The following is a 26,213-nucleotide window of genomic DNA, read 5'->3' as shown; positions in this document are numbered from 1 at the left end:
TTTCGGTACCGGTACTAGTTTTATTTTGTTGTATTTATCCGCGACACCTTAAAGGCCGGTCCGTGAAAATATTGCCGGGCATAAACCGGTCCGTGGCACAAAAAAGGTTGGAGACCGCTGCTTTACAGCACTGTGGAGGAATTTTCTTCACTTGTGTTATCTTTGTTTGATGATCTGAAAGATTTAAGTGTGACAAACATAAAAAGTAGGAAATCAGGGACCACCATAGACAGAGAAGCACAAGTACAACACAGCAAACCCTCTTCATTGAATGTGAGGTGACTGACTATCAGTTACCTAGTTCTATATTTATGTGTAATTCATTGATATTACAGTGTGAGATCCATCAGATTCATCCTAGCAGTTGATTGATGGACAATGTACGCTAACCTTGCAGTAATTAAGCAACATATTTCTGTGCTGGGAAGAAAAAAAAAGATTTTGTCCACTATGACTTTTTCATGTTACTGATGCAAACACATCAAATTTGGTTTGTTAGTTGTCTCTATGTGATTATGCAAAATATTTAAATTCTAATATTTCTGTTTGAACTTCACTAAATAAACCAATCTGTGGCATCACAAATGTAGAACTGTGTAAAAGTTTTGAGTCTTTATACTTTACTTCCAAGGATCCAGATCTTCTCATTATAGTGATCTCGGGCAACATCTCTCCAGGGTATCTGAGCATCTTTCACAGTTTTTCCTTTCGTCACTGGCTGCTTCTTCATGCATTTTCAATCCAGTCCTTGTTTTTTTAATCTTTTTCAGAACAATGCTTTCTTGTTAAGCCAATATACAGTGACCTATAAATTACTATGAATTATACGAAGCGGTGGCAGGCCAAAAGGACTATGTATAACACATGAACATTATCTGAAAATCACATCATTAAGAAACAGGGAAAACCTGAGAAAACCCGAGAAATTCATCTGACCCTTCAGGTGACCCGTCTACAATTCTCTGAAGCCTCATCTGAAATGGTGTTAGTGGCTGTCAAGAAGCCATTCTTAAGGAACTGAAAAAGTCTGAAAAACACCCAGTTACACACTGAAAATCAGTGTTAATGCGTCCTATTTAGTGACTAATGTTAATCAAGTCATCAACGTGTACGGAGCAGCTCAATACAGAGCTACAACCGTGAGTATCAACAAGCAGTCTGCAAAATACAGTGATGGTTTAGGGCTGCATTTCAGCCAGTGGTGTTGGGTATCTTGTGAAATGGAAGAAATTGTGAATGCAAAAAAGTAAAGGAAGATTTTTATGCATCATTCAACTTTTGGGTTGCATGGTGCATAAAAAAGTTCTGGTCAGAGTCCTCAGCTTTCAGGCCCCTCTTCTGTCAAACCAACTTCTCATTTGGACTTGGAAGACAGACCCTCTTTACTTTTCAAGGCTAAAAAGTCTCCTTTCTGATAAAGCTTATAGTCAGACGTGGACCTGATGACCCTGAACTATTCATTAATGATTCTCTAATTATGCTGCTGATGGTGCTTCCCCACGTTTTTCTTCATTGAACTCTTTTTATTCTCGGTGTGTTTATAAACCACTACTATATTTAATCATTAGTTAAACTCTGGCTCTCACTCCTCTGCTCTCTTTCCCCTTGCCCCCAACCGGTCACTGTTGATAGTTCTGCTTGAGGTTTCTCCTTTTTAAAAGGGAGTTTTTCCTCCCCACTGTTGCAAAGTGCTTCCTCACAGAGGAACTGAACTGAATTTAATGCAATACCTTTTATAAAGTGTTTGACTGGATCAGTATGATCCCAGTCTAGAGTGATCGCAAATACACTCTAGCAAAAAGAAAATACCTGGACAGAAAAACACTCAATGAAACAATCACTATTGAGGCAGTGTTGGATCATCGCAACAAAGAATAGACCGAAAGGCAGACAACGTCCAAAGAAGAGTTTTGGAAACTTTTCCTAAATATGACTTAAAGAAAGTACAAGAAAGCTTGTCGAAAAGAATTCAGGCTTGAATTTGGTCATATCAAATACTGACTTTACAAACTCTAGTGTTTGCCTAATTTACTGCATTTCCATCTGTGTTTGCAAGAAACAGTCATTTATTCATGTAGTTTAAAAGGGCAGCCACCCACTGTCGTGCTAGATAAGGGAACATGAAGTAGTGACAGTATTTACATGCACTGAATCAGTTATTGGCTATTCTGCCATTAAGGTCTTATTAGGGTTAAACTCGTGACATGGCCCTATGACACAATGTGATTGAGCATCCTTTCTGTGGAGAATTAGCCAACTGAAGAATACACCCATTAACAGCGCTTGGCAGAAAAATACTGGGAGTAAAAAGCTTGTCCTGAGCAGCTTTGTCCTTCTCTCACAAGAAGAGACAAAAAAACAACAGGAAATGGAAAACAGAGGCCAACGGGGCCAATTATTTCACAGTACAGGAAATAAGGACCAATAACAATATTTAATAAAAACGAAAATAGCTTAATGTCAAACCAAGTGTTGCAAGACTTAAAACAGGCTTTCAGTCCTCTGTGCCATCAGAAATATTTCATATTTATTAGTAAAAAAGATAAAAATAAAGAACAATAGGACAAAAATAAATATAATTAAAACAATGAAACCTTGTATAAACCTTCTGTGTGAAATTGCATGAAATACCTCCTAATGCTGATCTTTTACTGTCCTGCTACCAACCAGTGCGCTGCTGCTGACGCCTGGTGCAATAAACATGGAACGCTGAAGTAAACAAATCAGCTCCATCGAGCAGCCTGTTGCCAAATATACCTAATCTAACTTTTCGAGTCAGGATCAGATCGATATCAGTTTCATCTTCCCATAATCCAACCATCCCACCGTACAACCAAGAGGACACAAAGGATATGCTGCTAACCACATTTCAAAAGACACTCCCAGGTCCAGTATTCATGTCCTGATAGCTTAGACCTTTTAAAAAGGACACTTTAATTAGGGTCTAAATATAGGAAATATGATTTTCTGTATTCAGTTATAACTGATATATCAGCAAAACTACACACTGAGCCAAAACAATATGAACAATATTCATATATTTAGTTTATATAGTTTTCCCTTTTATCTTCAATGTACCAGATTTTACTTTTATTCATATGCTAAAAATTCATATTAAGCAGGTTTCTGCTCACCTGTGTGCATATCGTTTCCAAAATGTCATCTGCACAAATCCAAAACTCATTTTTACACTTGCTCATGTGTGACTAATTCATTTGGTGGCACTGAATGACAGCTACCAGTTCACTGTGTTTCTACAAATACTCGGAAAATTAGAAGTGTGCTGCAGAATGCAGGGAAAATAATAGTGCAGGTGTTCTGCATAAAACCTTGTGATATTCAGTTAATATTACTGTGGGATGCACCTGTCATGTCCCAATGAACAGAAAGTCATCCAGTGACAGTAGATAAGCACACTTACGGTATCAACTGCTTATTGTTATTATTATTATTTTTATTTGAGTGCTTAAAAAAAAACATATTACTTGTGTTTTATTTGAGAACTTCCCTTTACAGCCCTTGGACATTGCTAATTATGCCATCTAAAGAGTATCAGCAAAATCAAATATGGTCATTGAATGGTACATTGAATCTGTACATTTACAACTATACCATTGATAAATGTGTAGCGAGGTCTGGCACGAACTCTGTTTGGATTACTTTCGGGGTCAGTGCATGTCTCATTTAACCTGATTAACATTTATGGATTAAATCACAGCAGCAGTAAAAACATTTCCTTGTTCCTGTTTGCTCGTGTGGCCATGAAGCAAATATTACGGCAAATATACAGCAGCAGCTTGAAAAAGGGGGAAAAAAGTGAAAAGTCATTTTGCATTTTGTGTTTTTATTTTTTTCCTGTCTTGTCTTTCGGTCTGTATAGGAAATTAAATTGAGGCCAAAAGTCCACGGTTCATTTTCTGTTCCTGTAATGTCCTCTACACTTGCAAAGGGACAATAAACCGGTGAAGCAGCATGTAATGTTTCAGCTCCTATGCAAGTCTGATTTATTAAAAGCATGCTGTCTGCTTTATAAGGTACCGGCCCTGGATGAAATCCCAACAGACAGAGGAAATTATTTGATGCTGAAGCCATATCTAGTCTGACTGATTTCTCTTATGTGCGTGCTGAGACACAGCTTGATGGCACATGAGCGAAAAGAAGGAATACATATTAGAAAAATTCAATCAAACATAAACAGAGTTTGTGGTTTTCATGCACATAAAGCTCAGAGGTCATTAATGTTAACATTCAGAGTTAAATCTTTATGTTTACTCATAATAATTGGTCACTTGGGGATTTTCTACCACCTTACAAGAGCATGTGATCAGCAAGCATATTTACACATGAATAAGCTGCATCAACATGCATTTTAATTTTTGAGCCAAAGGAAACACATTTTACATAGAGGTGAAGGAAACCACAGGATAATTGCTACAAAGTAGACCTCTTTATTACTGCAGACCTATCCATACAGTTATTGGTCATGTGTTCTGCCCCTTTAAAGCTGTAGCAGACTGCTGAGAAAGCAGTCACTCCTCCACATTTTTCTGCACGTGCAGAAAAGTGCAAATGCAAATTTCTCGCTGACAGTTTAACCAAAATCATTTCCAGTGGAAACTGGCCGACATATCCTCAGCATAACCATGTATAATATCCACAAACTTAAAAACAGCTTATACACACACAGTACGGTAATATTATGTTGAAGCACAGTACGTATCACTCCGCGAGGCTCCGCCTACGATAGCCGTAATGCTCCGACAATCCATCAAGCGGTGCGGCTTCGTAGCTTAGCAAAGTCGTACTAAAACATTTTTTTTACAGATTTTTGAGCGCCGTGTACATAAAATCGGTTCGAGGTCACCAGAATTCATACATAAGAATTATAAGGGGCACTGTCGATTTTTTCAGAAAATCAAAGGATTTTAAGAGCAACTTATTTTCCGAAAAACACGGTAATAACGACGGCCCGCTAGCATGCGCTACCAAAAATTGTGCTTTGATGTGCATCTGACAGACGAAAGCCAAACCAGTTCCACACCACTGAAGCTGCAGCATTTTTACAAACCAGTTCTGGTTCGTCTGTTTCATTCAACGATCCGCTTTCGCCCTTCTCATTCTCCGTCGCCGCCATGCTTTTTCTGCGTATGAAAACAAAGGCACTGCGCATGCACGTTTTACTCATATTCTATGGCGATATTTCATTTTCTTATCATTGCCCAACATTATACTGGTATTACCGTGAACGGTATGATATGGCCCAGCCCTAGCCAGTACCTATCCCAGCTGTCTCAGGGCGAGAGGCAGGGTACACCCTGGACAGGTCGCGAGTCTGTAGCAGGGCTAACACAGACACAGACAAACATTTGTACTCACATTCACTCACGCATTCACACATATGGGCAATTTAGAGTTTCCAATTGACCTATTCCCACTAACTGCATGTCTTTGGACTGTGGGGGGAAGCCGAGTACACGGAGAGAACCCACACAAACGCGGGGAGAACAATTTCTTCCTCATTTCCTTACTTCTTTGTTTTATTTATATCTTGCACTACTGCAGTACTGTTCATATGTTTGATTTTATATATTCCCTAGATGGTTTCTGAATCTTGAATCATCTTGTCATCCAAATCGGTGTGTAATTTTGGACTTCTATGGCCATGAGATGAGATTACATGAGAAGGAGAATTCTAAATTTGTGCTATCACTGCTGTCCTTGTTCCTCTCCAACACATGCCCAGTAGGCCACATTGTAGCAGTTGCTTTTACTTCTGTGACACTGAAAAACATACAGAAGAATTTTGATGACTATCAAACATCTTCCAAAACTAATGCTGTCTTCACTGTGCAGCTAATTATGGGTGTTAGAAATGATCATCAAATAATTATTTCATGAAAAAGCCATTTTATTCTTTTGATTGGTGGATGCTTAACGGCTGAAAGAAAATAATTAATAGAGGAATGGATGCAAAATCTGCCCCTAGAGCCACCTTAAAGGTGAGGAGTTTTTTGATCTTTTACAAACAGGTGTTTCAAAACTGTAAACACTTGTACAGCTTTAAACTAGCTTAAAGGGCTCATCAGTGACCCCACAGTTATTCATCAGGGCAGCTATTAAACTGTTAAAAAACCCACAAAAACAGCAAAAATCGCTGCTCTTCACCACGTCAATGCTTCTGTCAGCTGCTAACAAAATGTAACATGATAAATAATGACTGATTTTTCTTTAACAAACTCATAAATGATTCACTTACTCACACAGGCATATTATTAACTACTGTGCTTCAGCTTTAAAAGGCAAAGCGTCGGCTTTTTTCTTTTAATTAGAAGAATGATTTCCATTTGGCTGTTTTGCCTTTGTTGTAAAACCAACCCACGGCGCTCGTTGTCTGCATCAGAGATTCAGCAGCACTACAAATAGGCCAAGCATTTGGGCTGTGTGCCTTCCTGACAGCCCATAGGGAACTTATGGATTGGTTTGTCTCGCTCTGCAGGCTTTTCAAAAACACGCCATGCTGTGATGCACATAGAGCAGCTCTGGAGGCTGGGATCCAGCCGGGGATCCTGCTTTACAAGTGGTCAGGGCCACATTGATTTAAGGTTTATACGATCAATGCTATCAACATGGGTTTTAGGAGGGTCACCACATGAATGTCAATATCCCCAAGAGCTGAGCTGTGTCACAATGGCCATCCCCTCCCATAAGCTGTTGGTGTGTGTGCACGCGTGTCTTCCCTTAACATTGAAGCTTGTACATTTTCAAAAACACTAACCACTTACTGTGGAATGAACAGTGGTACAACATAAAGGGCTGCCACTGTGATTTCTCTACAGTCATGAGAAAACACTTTATGATTTTGCAATAACATAAACAGAGATTTACCAATTACCATGTTAGCATGTCAAGAGATTCAGGTGGAACCCTGCCAATTTAGTGTGCTACAATTACACTCAAATAAATAAAACATGAGATTTTCACTGGTTTTGGGAGTTTTGGACTTGGTTTAAATAAATCTGTCTGTTTCCCAGAAAAACAAACACAACATTTTAACATCGTGTAAGGATTTTATCTTTTATCACGATTACTTTTTCCTTGGCAAAGTTAGACAGCATGAGGTAGGGTGATTATATAAACACTTACAAACGATACTCTCTCATGTGGTGATTTGATGTTGTTGGTTTATTATTGGCAGTGTAAAGCTAGTGTCAGCAGTGGTGGTGTGGTAGGGAATGTTTCCCTAGTGTAGAAAGTTCCTCACTCGAGGTGAAGGCAGCCTTGACCCTGACCTCTCCTCTAGCTCCCCAACCACAGTTTGATTAGCACCATGTCACTTTGGTTGCAGATGACAGCAGTGGTCACTGATCCTGAGGCCTGCACTACAAAGCAGGATTTGGGCCTATCTGGGTAACTATAGCGATAACCCTGGGTTTCCTGTTCTTCGAAGGTGCCTTACTTCTTACCAGGGAACTAGAGACCGACAGGTAATAACTGCCCACTAACCAATCAGTTTTCCAGAACATAGCATCAGCATTCTTGGAAGATCTCTTAGGACACTACACAGACAGATGGAGGATCTAAAGGTTTTCAATAGTTTCTAATGTCTGAAGAGCATTACTATTAAATATAGATTCTTAGATGCAGCTTTATTTATTTATTTATTGGCTTATTTGGACTCCAAAATCCGCACACAGCTTAGACTAAACCTAAATTTGAATCCTTTTTTCAAATATCTTTTAAACACTGCCAGTTTTCTTTTCCGGCTTCATACAGGCTGAACTTTATTAATATAGTAGATCTTATCCACTCCTACTGCCCTTAAAGTGCACACAAATTCATGCCGCGCTTTTAATACGAAACTACTGTCGAACGCTTTTCCTCTCAAACACACTGTTGCTGTATTTGCAGAAGCTGTGTTGCTTTTACTCTGTGTTATGTTTAATATCTTCATCATTTTCTAACATTACAGTTTTGTCTTCCTTTGTAAATCAGTTGCTTCTGCTGCCAGTACACTTCTCCATAATGGTGATTGGTCAGATGCTGCCAACATCACCCCTTTCATGAGAATGCCAGGAGAAGCCTCATGTGGCTGCTTATTCTGACTGCCAATGTTAGTGTAAGTGAGTCTAGATAATGAAAAGATACCCTGGGTATGTTGGACATCCTTGGTAGTGCAGTCCCTGTTGGGGCCACTGTGTTGCACCCCTCTCGACCCTGTGTTTTGCTGCCCAGTGCTCGATGGTGATCTTGCTTAGGCCTTTTATTGCGATTCAGGTTAAGACTTTTGCATTTCTATGCATTTACCACAAATTTTCTCTATTGTATTTTCTCTAACTGAGTTGCTTGTGTGTGCGCTATTTTCATTTGTGCTCTTTCAGAAGCGTTCTAGTTGTAGCCCTTTGTTTTCATTTAGACATTTTTCTCTCCTTAGTGAGGCAGAACATCATCTTGCTGGGAGGCATATTTGGTGAGCTCCCCTCCCCACAGATATACATGTGATTAATTTCATTGTGTTTGCAGTGAGGCACCACTGGGTACTCCTCAGTGTAGCATGCCCCACAAGTGGGCTAGCTTTTACCTATTATACAATAGTAAACCTTCTTTTTCATTTGATCATATTTGTGATTGTTTCTAAGCCGTTTTCTCCATCCTAGCAGCTTCAACACTGTTCGTAATTGACTTCTGTTTTGTTGAATAAATTGTTAGAATTAGTCTGCCTCTCTGGTAAGGGTCTGTGTGCCTTTATTATCCACTGATAATTAAGTTTTGTTAAAGCAATATTTCCTGTGGTGGAGTTCCTCAAGTGGCATTGTTGTTCTCTCTCCTATTTCCACATTATTACCCTCACCACAGTAGGACCTGCAGTCTTATTTCCTTGAGGGTTAATGTCCATCGCACGATGTGTTCAGGCTTGTATCAAGTGCTTATTTCAGTTTATTCTGATGGAGCTCCCACATGACAGTTCATTTTTCCTAGTTAAAGTACATCTGGTGTGCTTTCCACCTTGCTCTTTTTAGAACATCATTTTTAGTCGCAGCTAAAAATGTCTGCTAGCTGACGCATTGCAGCCATCCCACCCATAGTGGAGAACCAGTCTGCCCATAGACAGATTAAAGAGCCTCATCAGCTGGGTTTAGATTTGCTCTAATTGCTGACTCATCAAAGCATTTTCAGCGCCCTGCGCCGTACAGATGTGGGCGCCTTCACCCCAGAGGTGAACATTCCCATCAGAAAAGAAATGTCGAGTAAAGATGGCCACTTGGAACACCTTTGTACTGACTGGCTGTAACCCTTCACTCTCAAAGGGACAACTGATAAAATCCTCAAATCCTTTTTTCCATTTTTTGGTGTGCAGGTTTTTCTTTGAGTTTTTTGCAGGTTTTTTCCTCCTCCAATAGAACCTGACGTTCATGTTTGTTCATCTGCTTTTTTTCAAGTGGGGCTGGATTTTTACTGGAAAAATAACAACCTCCTCCTCAGCTGTGGATTATGTATTATTAAAGTCATCTCTCATAGTGTAGTTCTGCAATAGAAAATTTCAAGCACTGAAACCCATTTTCTTAAAGGTCTTGGAATAATATGTAATATATAACAGCTGGATTTTGGGTTTTTTTAATAGAGTCTCTCTTTGTGGGAAATTGTGAATTAATCTTCTCAGTTTCATATCTTAGCTGCATGACAAAACACAAATCTAAGCATGAAATACCCCCCCCCACACACACACACACACAAGCTTGACATCAGAAACAATCATCATTACATTTTTTCTTTTTGAAAACAGATCTACCAATGCAATTTAGCAAAAGCGTTTAAGAATAAAAGTACTTTTCAGAGAAATAGTTGGCCATCCTAATACTGATAATGATGTAAGCATGAAAAATGTCTACTGGAGAGCCTATTTCAGTCAGACCCAAACGAAGGTTTAGCCTGAGTCGCTGCTGCCATTAACATAGAGCTCTGACACTCTGAATCTAATAAAAACCTCCTAATAACTTCAAAGGAAACGTGTTCCTTGAGGCCTTCGACACAGGTGAGGTAAACAAAATCTGTCCACACCTGCTGACCACCCAGCAGAACTAACCTCGTCAGTAACCTTCCCAACGATTTGCTTCTATCTGTGAAAGAAAACAAATTAATTCCACTTTATCTCATTACTAATTAACTTTTTGTCTTGATTTCTCCATTTTTTTTCAGGCAGCACTATGATGCTTGCTCAAATTAAAAAGTTGTGTTATGGCCTCTGAGGAAAAACAATAGAGCCAAGAGAGATTCACGGGGGGAAAAACATCAAATCTAACCTCTAAGCTTGAGAATATTAGGCATTTATACAATGTAATTGACTCAGTTTGTTCTGGATGCCTCTGTGCTGTATGTGATGATTGGATTGATCCACTGAGGCCCTGTGGCAAAATAGCAGCTTATTAGAATTTGGAAATTAAAAAGGGAGAAATGTGTATAGCAATGATACACTGGAGCTTAAGAGTCTTGACACATAAAACAAACATGCCACACTAAACACATCTTTTTTTAAATATATAGGGTATTTATTTGTCTTCATCTGAGTGTCGCAGTTTACTTTGAAGCTGTCTGTGCCTGTAGGGTTCAAGCTGAAGTTGAGGACATGTGTTTGAACTGCCAGTGTCTCACCTGGTGTTGATACAGACATGCACAAGGTTAGTCATCTATTATGGATGACCAGCACACAGCCAGCGGAGGACACTGTGGTCACCTTGTTGGATGCGAATGCATGGGGAGAAGCTTTGAACCCTCCATGAGGAAAACCTCCAACTTTAGAACACAGCGACTGAAAAATAAACCGGCTAAACTACTGAAAATTCATTCGTGTTGTTCCATATAGTCAGGAATAATCCGTAATATTATAGCTCACTTGGAGTCAGGGGGAAAAAAAAGTTCCTGTGGCTTCAGATCCCAACTTTGCTGCAGTCCATTGAACCCGATTGCCTTTTAGGATCAGACCCATAATAAGCCTGGCTTATCCTCAAGCTTTAAAATGATGGAGTCCCCCCCAACAACCACCCCATCCTCCTTCTTAGGTATAAACAGTCTCAACGGTGTGGTGTAGTGGCCAAGCAATGAACTGTGGCTAATTGGACATTCCTGGCTGAGCTGACCTGGCTAAATTGTGCAGACCTGGGACTAATTCCAACTAATTTCATGAGTCTGGTAAAAAGATAGCACTGTAAGACAAATATGAATTTTGCAACCACAGGATACACTTTCTGCGGGCCTTTGGAAAGAATGCAGATTTGAGACACTTCCAAAGTCGATCTTGTATATACTTATTATGACATCATCAGGCTAAACTGTTGATTTTCTTTTACAACCTCGTTTGTCCACATGGAGATCAGACTTAAGACTGAGGTCTGCAGTCATTAGACTGCAAAATTAGAATTTCAAAAACCTACATCGCCTTGTTCTCAAGTTATTGCAATCACAAGATTTTCAGAAACCCTGACCTTTAGGTCGAGGTCACAGTGATTCGAACTCGAGATTTCTAGTAGATACACCCACGGTATCAAATTGAAACGTCACTTCATTCTCGAGTTTTACAAGCCCGGGTGTCCACGCCCGCCCAGCAGGAGGACGACAATACCCCGACATCTTTTATGGCTGAGGGGTAAAAAGCGAACAAGCACGTATGTATTATCTGCAGCTGGAAGGCACTATCTGAGGACGTCCCCCTACTCTCATAAATGTTTCTGTTTACACCTCTGTGAAACACATTAATCCAACAGTCTGACATGCCTCTTGTTGATGCAGGTCTGGCACAGATATACTCATCTTACCAAGCGATACGGAGTTATCAACATGAGTTTTAGGAGCTATTTGGAGTGTTCAATGTCACTTGATCCCAGCAACTGGTTTGGTAAGTCAAGCATTAAATGTGACACCAAGGTTGAGCTAAACTGTGAATCATTCTTCTTTTCATTGCTGCAGCCTCATTGCATCACCACAGAGTAGAATCGTTTCTAAACATTTGGCTGTGATCTAATGAAAGTGTCTTTTTTGCTGCTTTTATTTAGACATCATCTGCTCTGCGTACTGAGTGCTTCCAACCTGAGGTCTCCTGTGATATACAACAGGAGCAGGTCCAGTTACAGGTGTGCGGTTGAGCTAAAAAGCCTGTAAAGCAGCCTTCACGGGATCTTTTCTGTATCCATAAGGAGCTGAACGAATGACACAGCTTTGGATTTATAGGTCGAGGACTCCAGCCGGGTGGCAAGCTGCAGCGGGGCCCGGGCAGCACAGTGGCAACACCACTTCCATCTGTTTCCATGGTCTGCTCATATCTGCATGCTAATCCTTCTCTACCCACACCTTCATGAAAAACACCCCGGTGGCAGTGCTGCCGCTGCAGCTCGTTCAGGATGAGGAATGAGCGGAGCACGGAGCACAGAGACATGGACCTGAGGTTGATGGGATGTGAAATGCAGATAGAGCAGGGAGTAAAAATCTGAGATTAGTGGAAAACCAAAGGGGCGAGAAGCAGAACTGGCACCCTGGCTATCTAATTTCCACATAAAAATGCTGTCATCACTGAAGCCTGCGCACCTTGTAGATGGACTTGATGTTTGCTAATACATGTAAAACATGCAGAGGAAAGTCAAAGTCAGTTATCCGTCATTATATTAAGGTCTGAAGGTCAATGACATTCAGCGGGTCTTGAAGCACAGCTCCGTGCCTCCGTTCAGCAGATATAGCTGCTGGCAAAAGTCTTCTCAAGCTGACTAATCATTTGTGTATGCAGCTATAATATGCTTTCAATGTCTGAAAATACATATCATCCATCAAAGCACGATTGTAATGTCTTTGGGCTAGAAAAGGGCACTGGGAGTAGGTGTGGCATATCTAAGATCTAATAAATATACATTTCCTCAGGCAAGAAGAGGAAGCTGTGAGATCTAAGGATTCATTTCCTTCTCTGCCGACAGAGCAGATAAGGTTTGATACAGTGTAAGCATGCAAAAATCTATATTTTGCAAGTGAAATGTAGAATTTCATAAGTATATGTTTTGCTGCCATAGTTTATATAGCACTAAAATGGCTAACAGTAAATACCCTTTTTTCTTTATCATTAAAAGTCCACTTTGACCCCATCCATGCCTTTACAGTCATAAAACACATCCTTACCCTATAGCAGGCTGGATGCGCCATGCGCTTAATATATGTTTGATCTAAATAACTCTGGCAGACATGTGACTGTGGTGGAGACTGAGATATCACATATATTGGGTCAAAAAAAACCCCTCAACATACTACAGAGTGAACTGCAAGACAGAGGGAGGCTTGGGGGGGATTTGTTGCATGTAAAACAGTCATCGTACCATGACAGAAATCTACAAGATTTGTCTGCTTTTTCAGAAAAGAAATATGCGGGTTGTGCTGTTTCATTTGGAAGCAAAAACAAAAAAATGTGCCATCTTATCAGAAAAAGACAGATCTCGGAGTCGTTTTGTTTCAGAGAAGAAGAAAAAACAGTGATGTCGTTTCATCAATTTGATCTCATGTCAGTTTTAATTAAAGAAAGAAAAAAAATCTTCCACCAACATTTTTCATTTTGCTAAATTTTGCCCAATTAAAAAGTTCTTATATGTGTCAAAAGAAAATGAACAGCAATATAACATAGCACTTTCCAGTTTTAGCTCTTTTTAGCACTGAGGGTTTACCATCACAGAGATGTGCAGGATGCGGAGCTCCTCCTTCGTAGAGACATTGGCTGGATCCTCAGTCGGTTCTGGGAGGCTCAGGCTGCCGTCTTGGTGATGGATGTGGAAGAGCAGAGTGCCATTCTCCAGCCACTGCTGCCTCCAGCGCACTAGAGGGATGTCCTCCGAGTTCCCAGAGATCTCTTTAAAAACATAAAAGACAAACACAAGGGCACTCAGAAGCTTTCTGCTATTGCACATAAAATATTACCAATATCTTGGAAGAGACCCATTTAAATTTGGACAGTTTACCAGCAAATGGCATCTTCTGATACTGGAAGGTTCAATCATGCAGATATCAAATATGACAGAAAGTTAGCGAGTGAGCAGTCAAAGGCACGTGCAGTTTTAACTGCACAATAAAAAAAACACACTACAAGCGTTCACTCAACTAACAAAATAAGACAGAAGGGACACATATTCAATTTAATTTAATTTATTTACAGCAGTCCTCCTCTGTCAACAGTCATGTCATGGTGCCTTATTTTGTAAGATAAAGATTCTACAACAAAGAAAACCTCAACAACCAGACAACCCACTACAATCAAGCACTTGGTGATAGCTGGAAGAAAAAACCCGATATCACAGCAAAGTGTGTGATAGACAGGTCGGTCCATCGTGCCCATTTAACACTTCGCTTCTCCAAAACGTGAAATGTACACGCATGCAGTAAGATGCAGTAACAGCAGAGGAAGATGTTTTATTTCAGGCCAAAATGAAAATAATCACGGACATTTTAACACATGTACATGTAGATACATATTAGCCTCCTAGCTTAATAGTTTCTGGCGATTAAGGACTCTGGAATGCACTTTATACGTTTTTTACTCAGTACCGACTTCATGCCTTTAAATATGTTATCTCACCCTGCCGGTAATGCAATTCCTGCATGCATGTACATTTCACACTTTGGAGAGGCAAAGCATAAAACACGGTGGACCAGCGTGTCTGTTACAGGTTTTGCCGTGATACTAAGTTGGAAGAAACCATCAGAAGATACAGGCTCAGGGAGGGGCAGCCCCTGTAAGACAATAACAATTATACAACTAAACGTCATTACGCAGAAACAGAAACATCTGACTTATTTTAACCTCTATTGACAAAACAGTGAAGGTTTGTTTTATGTCAGTTAGGAGACAACAGAGAAAACATGTGACAAGAGAGTGATTGAAATCATCAACCTCTATATTCCACATGATTAAAGTAACATATTTACACACATTCATAGTCCCCAGGGGACGAATCCTCCCACGTCACTCGTGTTTTTCACATTCCACAACAGATCATTGCATACTGGGTGCTAGATGAAGAGTCAAGGTTAATCCCTTTACACTTCCTCTAGTACCACCATCAGGTTGGACTTTCAGAGCATTTAGCTCAAAATGCCACTTTTACTAAGTATAACCCACAGAGATCATCATCTCTGTCACCTCTTGTTTGCATGGGTAACAAAGTTTATTGGCATTGTCGACCAAGACGCCTGCAATCTGATGAGCAATTTCATATTTGCAGCGCTCGGCACCCGTAACCTGAGAGATTCAAGGACAGTCGTGACAGTTGTGACATTTTCTATTACAGTAATTCATTCATTCAGTCTGCATTGTCCGGAAATGATTTATGCAAATACGTCGAAATGGATTGCACTGTTTTAGCGTTTTTCTGATCCCTGCTTATACCACTCCCACAGCTGACAGCCGTTATATCCATGGAAAAACAAAAAAAAGAAAAAAAATAAACCCACGAGAAAGAAATGAGTAAACAGTGATTTTATGGAAGCAGTGGAGCATGAGAAACATTGTGCTTTGTGTCATACCTCAGCTCCCAAGACAATAAATTCCCCTCCTAGCTATTTGAAATATTAGTGATGTACGCCAAAACACACAGAGTGCAGAAATGGAAAACATTATGAATGCATGGCAGAGCGTTATGGGTGATTTTCTGTTATGTAAGTGTGAAGAGTAGCAAATGCATCAGGTTCATAAGTTAGCAGAAGTCCTGGAAGACATAAATCGAAACAGAGATCACTTAAATTGCAGCTTAAGTGGAATATAGCGTATGTTCCAGATGTGATTTTATGACTGACTTTCAGCAGCACTAAGGAAAGCAAGGATTTGGTGATCAGATCACGGTCTAGGATCAAACTGGTTAGGTATGTTGTACCTGAACACTATATTATATTGCATCAGGTTGGAGTTTCAGAGCATTTAGCTAAAAATGCCACTTTTACTAAGTATAACCCCACAGAGATGCTATCATCTCTGTCACCTCTTGTTTGCATGGGTAACAAATTTTATTGGCATTGACGTGCAAATCAACAGATCATTGCATAAGTGACTTGGACTGTGAGACCTACATTCCGCCTCCAGATTAACACTTTCATTCATTTATTCATGCATTCATTCAGTGAGTGACTTATAAGCCTATAGAGCATGGAATGTGCGGAAGTGCTTCAGGAAGGTGAACGCGCGCAAAGCTACTGGTCCGGACGGGATTCCCGGCCGCGTCCTCAAGTCATGTGCGGCTCAGCTGGCTGGAGTGTTCACACACATCTTCAACCTTTCCCTTTCTCTGTCTGTAGTCCCAGCCTGCTTCAAAATGGCCACCATCGTCCCTGTACCCAAATCCTCCACCATCTCCTCATTGAACGACTGGCGACCTGTAGCCCTGACCCCCATCGTAAGCAAATGCTTCGAGAAGCTGGTCAGGGACTTCATCTGCTCTGCACTACCCGACTCACTGGACCCTCTACAGTTTGCATACCGCCACAACAGGTCCACTGATGATGCCATAGCCCTGACACTACATACTGCCCTGTCACACCTGGAGAAGAGAGACACGTATGTGAGAATGCTGTTTGTAGATTACAGCTCAGCATTCAATACCATCGTTCCCTCGAAGCTGGACAGGAAACTGCAGGATCTAGGACTGAGCAGCTCCCTCTGCAGCTGGATCCTTAGCTTCCTGTCTGACAGACGCCAGGTGGTCAGACTGGGCAGCATCACCTCATCCCCCATCACACTGAACACTGGTGCTCCACAGGGGTGTGTACTGAGCCCTCTCCTGTACTCACTCTACACCTACGACTGCACAGCCACTAACAGCTCCAACATCATTGTGAAGTTTGCGGACGACACTACAGTGGTGGGTCTTATCACCAACGGTGATGAGACGGCTTACAGGGAGGTGGTCAGCGCCCTGACCCACTGGTGTCAAGACAACCATCTCACCCTCAACGTCGCAAAGACAAAGGAGTTGATAGTGGACTTCCGGAGGTGCAGAGAAGTACACACCCCCATCACCATCAACGGCGCTGCTGTGGAGAGAGTGAGCAGCTTCCGGTTCCTTGGTGTACATCTGGCTGAGGATCTTACGTGGTCAGTACACACAAACAAAACAGTGAAGAAGGCGCAGCAGCGCCTCTTCTTTCTCAGGAGACTGAAAAGATTCGGCATGAGCCCCCGCATCCTCAGGACCTTCTATCACTGTGCCATTGAGAGCATCCTCACTGGATGCATCACCACCTGGTATGGCAACAGCACCGCCTACAACTGCAAAGCTCTCCAGCGAGTAGTGCGGTGCTCTGAACGGATAATTGGAGGTGAGCTTCCCTCCCTCCAAGACATCTACAGGAAGCGCTGCCTGAGGAAAGCGGGGAGGATCATCAAGGACTCCAGTCACCCCAGCCATAAACTGTTCAGACTGCTTCCATCAGGAAGGAGGTTCTGCAGCATCCGGTCCCGTACCAGCAGACTGAGAGACAACTTCTTCCACCAGGCCATCAGACTGCTGAACACGTCATAGACACCTCAGCTTCACTACTGGAACTTCAACATTATGCACTCCACACTGTATATAAATGCCACTTGTTTTGCACATATTCAACTCTGTATATTTTATATATTTTATTATTATTATTATTATTATTTTATTTTTATTTTTTTTACTATTTAATTTGTAAAAATGTGTATATACACACACACACACACACACACACACACACACACACACACACACACGTAGGAAAATATTTAGTATACACATCCAGAAATGCATATACTATTATATATTGTACATATATTTATTAGTTTCAGGTTGGCCATTCTTGTATTTTGCTCGTTTGTGTTGTTGTGTTTGTACATCTCTGTTGCTTGTGGGGCTCGCACACAAGAATTTCACTCGCATGTGCTGTGCCAGTGTGCCTGCACATGTGATGTGACAATAAAAGTGATTTGATTTGATTTGGAAGACTCTTTGTCTTTATGTCTCTCACAGCTTCATGTTTCTGTCGCAAAAGCGTCTTTAACTACTACCAGTTATTTTGACTCTTCATATTCAAGAGTCTCATAAGTAAAGTAAGTAAAAACTCAACTGAAATCTTTTTAACATGAGAGTCCTAACAGAGAAAAGAATAAGGGATTACATTTCAGCTTACTGGCTAGTCTTCATTAGCTCCATGAAATCAGTTTACAATCCACATTTACAACTGAATGACCTGACAACCATACATTAAAATCCCCGTATTCCCCATAATATCATACTGTATTCTAACAGAACACTCAGCTCTCAGCAGATCTGTTGACTTATTTGTCGTTTAAAGCGCTTCGAGTGCTGCAGGAGAGTAGAAAAGCGCTATATTAGAATCAGTCCATTTACTTATTTGTGGTACCTAAACTTACCAAAATAGAACAGGAGGCAGAGCTTGTGCTGAACTTGTGCCACATAATAAAATGGGAATGACATGTAAATTCAGTTATATAAAACAAATGAAATGTATATTAATATAACATTTACGTGAAAATAAATAGAATTCAGAAATGAACAAACTCTGGATAAAACCCTTTGAATTGTAACCAAAATCCAGTGTCTGAAAACTAAAAACAAAACTCACAAAATCAAGAAAACTTGACAAGTGGAGAAATGTGAGACTTTCACTTGACAGAAACTGAGACTTGTGTACTTTGTGTCTTTGTATTACAGTTTTTATGATTGCTGGCTGGAGCCATTATTTCCATTTAAAATTCTTATTAGGAATTTGCACATCAAGTCCTCTTTACTGCCACCATTTAAAGTATGGTTCACAGTGCACATCCTCACCCTGTTTATGGATTACTTTGGAAACCAATGCCTCTGAAATAGACTATTACGCTAATTGCTAGCATGACCCAGTACAGTGCACAAATCTATTATCTAAATATATTACGCTTGCTCTACTGCTATACAAGCTATCAAATAATTTATACCATAAAGAACTTAACCGAGCAGCAAACACAATGGTAATGCATAGCAGAAATAAAAAGTGAGGATGAACTGAAAGCACCCAGTCCATTAACAAACATTCCATAATTAATCAAAGTCCACAGTGTTTGGTGCAGCGGAGGACTGATTGTTGCAGGGAGAAATCACAATATGCAAATAATAAAGAGGATTAGGCGTGATCAAAAGAATAAGCCCAGGACTCATTGATGAAAACAGTAAAGTAAAACACTCAGTAGGACAGGAACAAGGACTGGGAAAGCATGGGGAGGCTACACAGCAGTGCACTGGCAAAACACGAAAGTGCTAGAAACACCCAGCGCTATCAGCACTAAATCTACTTAAAGCCATGTGTGGAGAGCTTTATATAAACACAGGCTAACCACATTCCACACTAGAGCATTACGCTGATAAGTGGCTGAGACGTAGCTGCAAGCCAGATTTTCCTGCTGATCACAGGCTTTTGCACAGCTTGCCAAACTTCAGGGGCATGTATCACCTTACACAATTTTAGCACCTGCACATCATGGGACCTCACTGATTCAAGGCTTCAAATTCTGTATACGTATATATAAGTTCTATCTTTGCACACATTTCATGTTTCAACATAAAGAGAAAAAAGCAGAGAACCAAAGGGTAAAAGGGAAGAGTAATTTTTACACATAAGCTAGTAATTAGGAGAGTTAGCAGCCTGCAAAGAGCAGTTGCAGACTGTCCCGCGGCACTGGAGCAGCTTTGCCAAGCCAGAGAAAATTTACTTAGGTGATGTCTTCAGGGTTATACAGGTTGATTTTTACATAATTAGCATTATTGCTACGAGTTTTTACTTATTTAGGCTGTTAATCAGCCACAGAAGGTTGAACACATAAATTACTGCATTGTGCAAAAAGAGCAAGCAGTGTTGCTTCTGAGGATATCAAACACAACTGGATTTGTTGAATAGGTCTTCAGCAAGTGCCAAGCTATAATAAACAGCATGCTTTAAGTATGTGAATGGATTCCATGCCATATATCAGACATCAACTACACAAATACAACAAGACAATCACATTGCTGTTCTGTTGTCGGGTCTTTGGCACCTTGAGGTGACGGATTTGGCAACAGATAAACAAAACAGGACTGAATTGAATTATTTTTTGCTAAATGGAAAAAACAGATTGTAACATTAAGTGTGGGTCTATCCATTTAACGATACACTTATATGTTCTGTTTCAGAACATATGAGTGTATATTCTGGCACATCAATCTCTGAATGTGGGGCAAACACAAATAAATGATTCGTCTCTGTTTCCTGCACAAATCCAGTTTTTTATTTTCATTTAATTTGGAGGCTGTTTACTTTTCAGTTAGATTTGTAGCGCTCTGTTTTATTTGTTGCTTGAAAAAGTTTTTATTTATTTATTTATTTTATTTTTTGGAGGGTATGCCCCAGGGCAGCTGTGGCTACAACTGTAGCTGCCTCCACCAGTGTGTGAATGTGAGCGTGAATGAATAATGGAATTGTAAAGCGCTTTGGGTGCCTTGAAAAGCGCTATATCAATCCAATCCATTATTAGTAGTAGTAAGTAATATAAAATACAAATAAAAATGTCATATTCTTATGTGCAAGGATAATGGATAGGGTTAATCACTGATAATGATTTTAAAGGGTTAATTAGTCCCAGTAAAGAGTAAAGTTCTTCTTCTATCACTGGAAGGATTTCATATGTATGCCTGAAAGGCTCTCTCTATAAACACTTACCTGCCTTAAACTATTCATTGAATGAGCTGACGCCATTGATATTTTGTGCACACTCTGTACACGCATAAGATTACAATACAGCACTTCACCTTGTGCTCTGTGAGTGTGCGCCTTCTTCGTCGGACAGCCCATTACACTGATTGCTGGCAAAGGACGCTCTTGCAAGCTTGATAATAGCCACAACCCCTATACAGATTTTAACCTGTTTATAAACCAAAAACACTTCATGCTTTCACCATGACTCAGCTGTGTGTGTGTGCGCTTGCCTGCATTTGTGCGTTTGTAATTGTTTGGCCTGACAGTAACTGATGCCCTCATGTCACAGTGAAGAGGGACTTCCCTCGGCTCATAAATAAGATTTAAGAGTCCCGACTGGTTTTAACCTAAATGCAAATCATGTGCCAGAGTGTGACAGGGCACTTTTTAAAAAGGGGGCTCTCTGTCCCTGGGGACTAGTTTGCCATGAGAGCTGGATTAATGAGACCACCACAGTATTCCCTCTAACCATACACAGTGCCACCCAGCAGAGACGAGGCAGGAGAACAAAAGAAAAAGGAAAAATGGAAGAAAGAAAAAAGAGGAAACGGAGTAGGGAGGCAGGCTGAGACAGAAAATTGGAGAGGAGATGAAGGGAGTGGAGGAGAGGAAGAAAAGTAGCCACCTACCAGCATCAAAATGAATCAAAGTAATCTGATTAGGCTGCATTATTAGTTTACCTCCTCTGAATGCAGATTTGCAGTACCATTTAGTTTAAAGGAGTTTTAGTGCCTTTAGAATTTAATTTAAGTAGCCCTTATCTTAAGCATTTTGAAAGCAGTAACTTTCATGCCAGCATAAACTAATGGATAGCAGCACCACAGAGAATTACAACACGAAGCATTTTAACATTCCCTTGGTTACTGACAGAGCACAGACCACCCAATGTTATTACCGACAATTCAGAGTGTGCTTTGGGGCTGTCACAGATCTCCCTTACATGTGTATCGTTAGCACGCTGAGTGTATTGCATTAAATTCAGTAAAATCTCACTCCACCTCAGGTCGCAATGATTTCTGCTTATTCAAGCACAACTGATGGAATTAGAAAATTCTTAAGGGTTTTTGCATTATATCACCTGTTAGTTATAAAGTCCAGATCAAAAGTTTGAGACCACTTGAAAAATGGCACAAAATCTTTTTTTCTTCTTTTACAAGGTTTCAAGTAGAGTTTCAACATGAAACGAGAAGAAATGGGAGTCAGACATTTTTCAAGTGGTCTTCAACTTTTGATCTGGACTGTATAACATACAGGTGATATAATACAAACCATCTCATTGTTATAAAACATATTTTGATCTGGGGGACTGCACTTTGTTTTCCCAATAAAGTAAACACAGATGTAAAAGAGCTACTAAAAGATGTGACTCGGGCATTAATTGGAATAAACTGTTCATATGAATCTTTTATCCCTGATGCATGTCTGTTTGAATGCATTTTAAGATTCCCTTGGTTACTGACAGAGCACAGACCACCCCAATGTTATTACCGACAATTCAGAGTGTGCTTTGGGGCTGTCACAGATCTCCCTTACATGTGTATCGTTAGCACGTCGAGTGTATTGCATCAAATTCAGTAAAATCTCACTCCACCTCAGGTCGCAATGATTTCTGCTTATTCAAGCACAACTGATGGAATTAGAAAATTCTTAAGGGTTTTTAAGAATTAAAAAATGAATTTGATATCAAGATTAATGAGACGTGACAGAAGCAAACAAATTTCAGTAAAGCAGTCTGTCTGGTGCAGTTCAAGGAACATGCGGGGAACCTTTTTTCAGCAATATAACACTGTCAGTTTTTAGCACCCAGCAGGGAGGTTTTGTTCTGTTCCAGGCAATAACGTCGCAGCGAAGTGTCAGAGGTGGAATAAAATCATTCATCTTATTGGAGGATGCTTCTGGATAAGATGAGGGGCTGAGTGTTAAACTGGAGCTGCAATAGAGTCGCAGGGGCCCTCCGGGACTTTTGAGGCTAGAGCTGCTGCTAACTGCATTACCAGTCTGTCGTTGTAGCTACTGCTGTGACAATAATATATTATCTGGTCAGTTTATCACTGTTGCAAAACAATTTGATCTACTTTGTAGCATTCAACTATGCACATAGTTGATTTGTCCAGATTATAGAGTTTCTGTCTCTAAGCCTTCTGTCTAATATAATAAGAGGAAGGTTCTGAAATCATCTGCAGGCAGTGTTGCATACTGCAATCTTTCAAAACAACTCCTGTTATATTTATTATTTGTAGGTGGCAATGTGGACATTTTTAAAGTGGGATCAAATATTTGTTTTCATACTAACCAAACAATGAATTTAATTAATAAAAAAACAGGAAGAGTAGAAAAGGCTTGCTCTTTGCCAGTTAAAAATGAGGATCTTATAATAACTGGTATGGAGTTAATTCATAAAACATGGTACATGCTGCTGTTTTAGGTACTGGACATACTGCACATTGACAGCATGAGGCATCATGGTGCACTCAAAGTCACATTCTGATTTAAAGATTCAGGCTTCGGGCAGCCCAGAGAAGCTTCAGTTCGTCATATCCTGAAAACTACAACCATTGTTTATTAATAGCAACACCGTGATATTTGATTCGACTTATATCTCATATTCTAAACTAGGTACAGGTAACTAAACCTTCCTGTGTGCGTAAATAATTTATACCTATCGGACATCTACAGTATGGGTAATTAATTGCTCTGTTCTAACTGTGCACCTTGGTTTGACTATAATCACCCACAACCAAATCTGACAACCACAGACATTCACTGTTGTCTCCAAAATGCACTCTTCTGATTATTTTCAAATAATAAGTTAATGTGCTTTGAACATTTTATGACCCAGTTCTCAAAGACCACATTTTCTTTTTCTTTCAAATATGAAGGACCTATATATAATATAACCTCCGCACACTGTCCTGCTTAGCATTATTTTTGTTCTGTTACAACGTTTTGGTCTGTGCGCCCTTGGTGAGGTACAGAGAAGGACCTCCAATTCATAGGGTTAAAACTGAAACATCACTAAGGGCTACGTCTCTATTGGCAAATCAAATGGATCACTGTGATAAAAGAAAAAGCAATTAAAAGCAGAGAAAAAGTAGTAATACTAGTAATAATATGTAATAATAATATGTAACAACAGTCCATCATCCTGTACATGCATGGACAATGCATACAAGCATGGAGATTAGGATTTTGGTTGCCTTTTGAAAAAAGACAAAATAATCTCAGTGAGAAACAACAACCACAGTCCATTCATGGCAGCAATTCATATATACATAATAGCCATGGGCACCGGTTTACCTCAGTGTGTGAGCAGGCAACCATAAACTCCGGTTTGAGTCCGACCCTTTGCAGAGTGTCTTTTTTTTTTTTTTTTTTGTGTCCCGTTTGGATCTTTAGCCATCAGAATTGTTGTCTTAAGGCCAAGAAAGATGCTAAGCGGATTTATTTTACCAAATGGATCATCATGGCCTTGCCATATTGGTCCATTTGATTGACCTTTATTATAATTATGAATTTATTTTATTTTCAGTTGCTACAAACGGGACAGACATGACTGGGGGATAGGACAGGGAGAAAGCGTGTCTTCCCCTCTCTTTCTCCCTGATTTCCTGTCCATCTCTACTTACTATCCAATAAAAAAAGGCAAAACCAAAATACAGTGGCCCCTCGCTATAATGTGGTTCACCTCTCGCGGCCTCGCAATTTCGCGGATTTCGTGTTTTGAAATTTTGCATACTTTTTTTTTTCTTTTTTTTTTCTTTTACAGCGAATGGTGTTCTGCGTCCTGATTGGCTGTAGACCATTGTCAGCCAATCTCCTCTGTGCTATGTCTCCTGTACAAATTTACATAAATCTTCGATTGCTAGCAGTGTGACTCTGAAATTGGTTTCATTTTATAATACCGGATTTTTCTACAACGGTTTGAACTTGAGGGTGTTTAAACAGAAGAGAAATATATGTACACACACATCTATCTATCTATCTATCTATCTGTCTGTCTGTCTGTCTGTCTGTCTGTCTGTCTGTGTGTGTGTGTGTGTGTGTGTGTGTGTGTGTGTGTGTGTGTGTGTGTGTGTGTAACACCCACATCCACAGCACTATTTAAAAAAGGGTTAAAAACAAAATCCCAAATCTCACTGAAAAATGCAGCTTGTGTCTCAGATGACTCTCCCCAAGGTCACAATGCCACAAGTGTATTCTCTCTCTCTAAACTGTGTTCCACTGAGACCATGATAACAATCATCGCAGAGTTCGGCACCAGAGGGCACGGCGATAAGCAGAAATTACTTTGGAGCTGTTGATTCTGAATTCCCCAAACTTAGCAGTAATAAACGACTGCTAAAGAGAGCACGAGCTGACAGAGAAAGGGTCTGAAGGAGAGACACAGCGTTAATTTCCCGATCATTATTCCAGTATGAACACATGGAGGTTGTCCTTCATGCCTGTCCTCTAGCTGCACCAAAGACGGGCTGATTTCTGAGGAGGCCTTGAAGTATCCACTTTACAAAGTAAACAGAGCTTTTTAGCCTCGCCAGAATGTTAGAAGACGGCTTTCACATGATAATACATTTAAGTTTTAAAACGTTAGTGGGTTTAAAGTTATCTGAATATGTTTTATAACAATGAGATGGTTTGCATTATATCACCTCAGGGCTCGCAAAATTTCAAAGTCCCTGGTAGCCCTTCGGGCAGGGACTCTTCAGTTTTTGGTAGCCCAAAATAAATTTAAGTAGCCTGAATAAAAAAGAGAGCAATTTTTTGATTGATGTTTTGTTTCCGTTACAATATTATACATTAAAGTATAATACTGTAACGGAAACAAAACATTAATCAAAAAATTGTTGAAACACAAATTATAACATTGTATAAAAATTACAATCATCAACTCAAATACTTGGTTCTAATTGAACAGAAATTTCTATGAACTTGTAAGAACTGTGTAGGACATGAATCAGTCTGTGTCAGATCCTGAATTTGAAATTTCCACTGAAGTCAGGGGTAAGAGGCAAGTGGAACCAAGATCTAGGCCATTTGCTTTTTGAAGTTTGCAAAGACTGCTAAATTGTGCCAGTGATAGTTCACTCTTTGCAACATAGTTCTAAACAGATTTTTCAGGTTTATTTTTAGTATGTTATTTGCAATTGGTGTTTGTTCTGGGAAAGATGCACATTCTGCACCACATCTCTGTGCGTTCATTTGTTTGAAGCCAGCTCACCTCCTGCAACCACTTTTCCGAGAACACGTGCTTCTTTTGTGGTTCGGACTCCTGACATTTCTTTGGAGGTGGAGGAGCACCAAAGTAATTGCTTAAAAGAACAGAATTTGATCAAAAACCAAAGAATTTGCATGAAAACAACAGAATTTGAACGAAATTAGAATGAAAACAACGGAATTTGAAAACAAACAGTAGAATTTGAATGAAAACAACAGAATTTGAGAACAAACAGTAGAATTTG

At 40.0% G+C, this 26,213-nt stretch overlaps 1 protein-coding gene across 1 annotated transcript in view; it reads right to left on the bottom strand.

Annotated features, from left to right (window-relative positions):
• Nucleotides 1–26,213, bottom strand: part of astn1 (astrotactin 1) — a 481,448-nt gene that overhangs the window by 347,793 nt on the left and 107,442 nt on the right. Inside the window, exon 2 of the mRNA XM_085390452.1 lies at nucleotides 13,689–13,870. Within this exon, the coding sequence (XP_085246578.1) occupies nucleotides 13,689–13,870 (182 nt within the window). The remainder of the gene's footprint in view (nucleotides 1–13,688; nucleotides 13,871–26,213) is intronic.

This window comes from Rhamphochromis longiceps, linkage group LG18, assembly GCF_057381845.1.
Source record: "Rhamphochromis longiceps isolate RC_006_pf linkage group LG18, R_longiceps_female_GT1.1, whole genome shotgun sequence".
In the NCBI taxonomy this organism is placed as follows: Eukaryota; Metazoa; Chordata; class Actinopteri; order Cichliformes; family Cichlidae; genus Rhamphochromis; species Rhamphochromis longiceps.
This window is presented reverse-complemented; position numbering and strand designations above follow the sequence as displayed.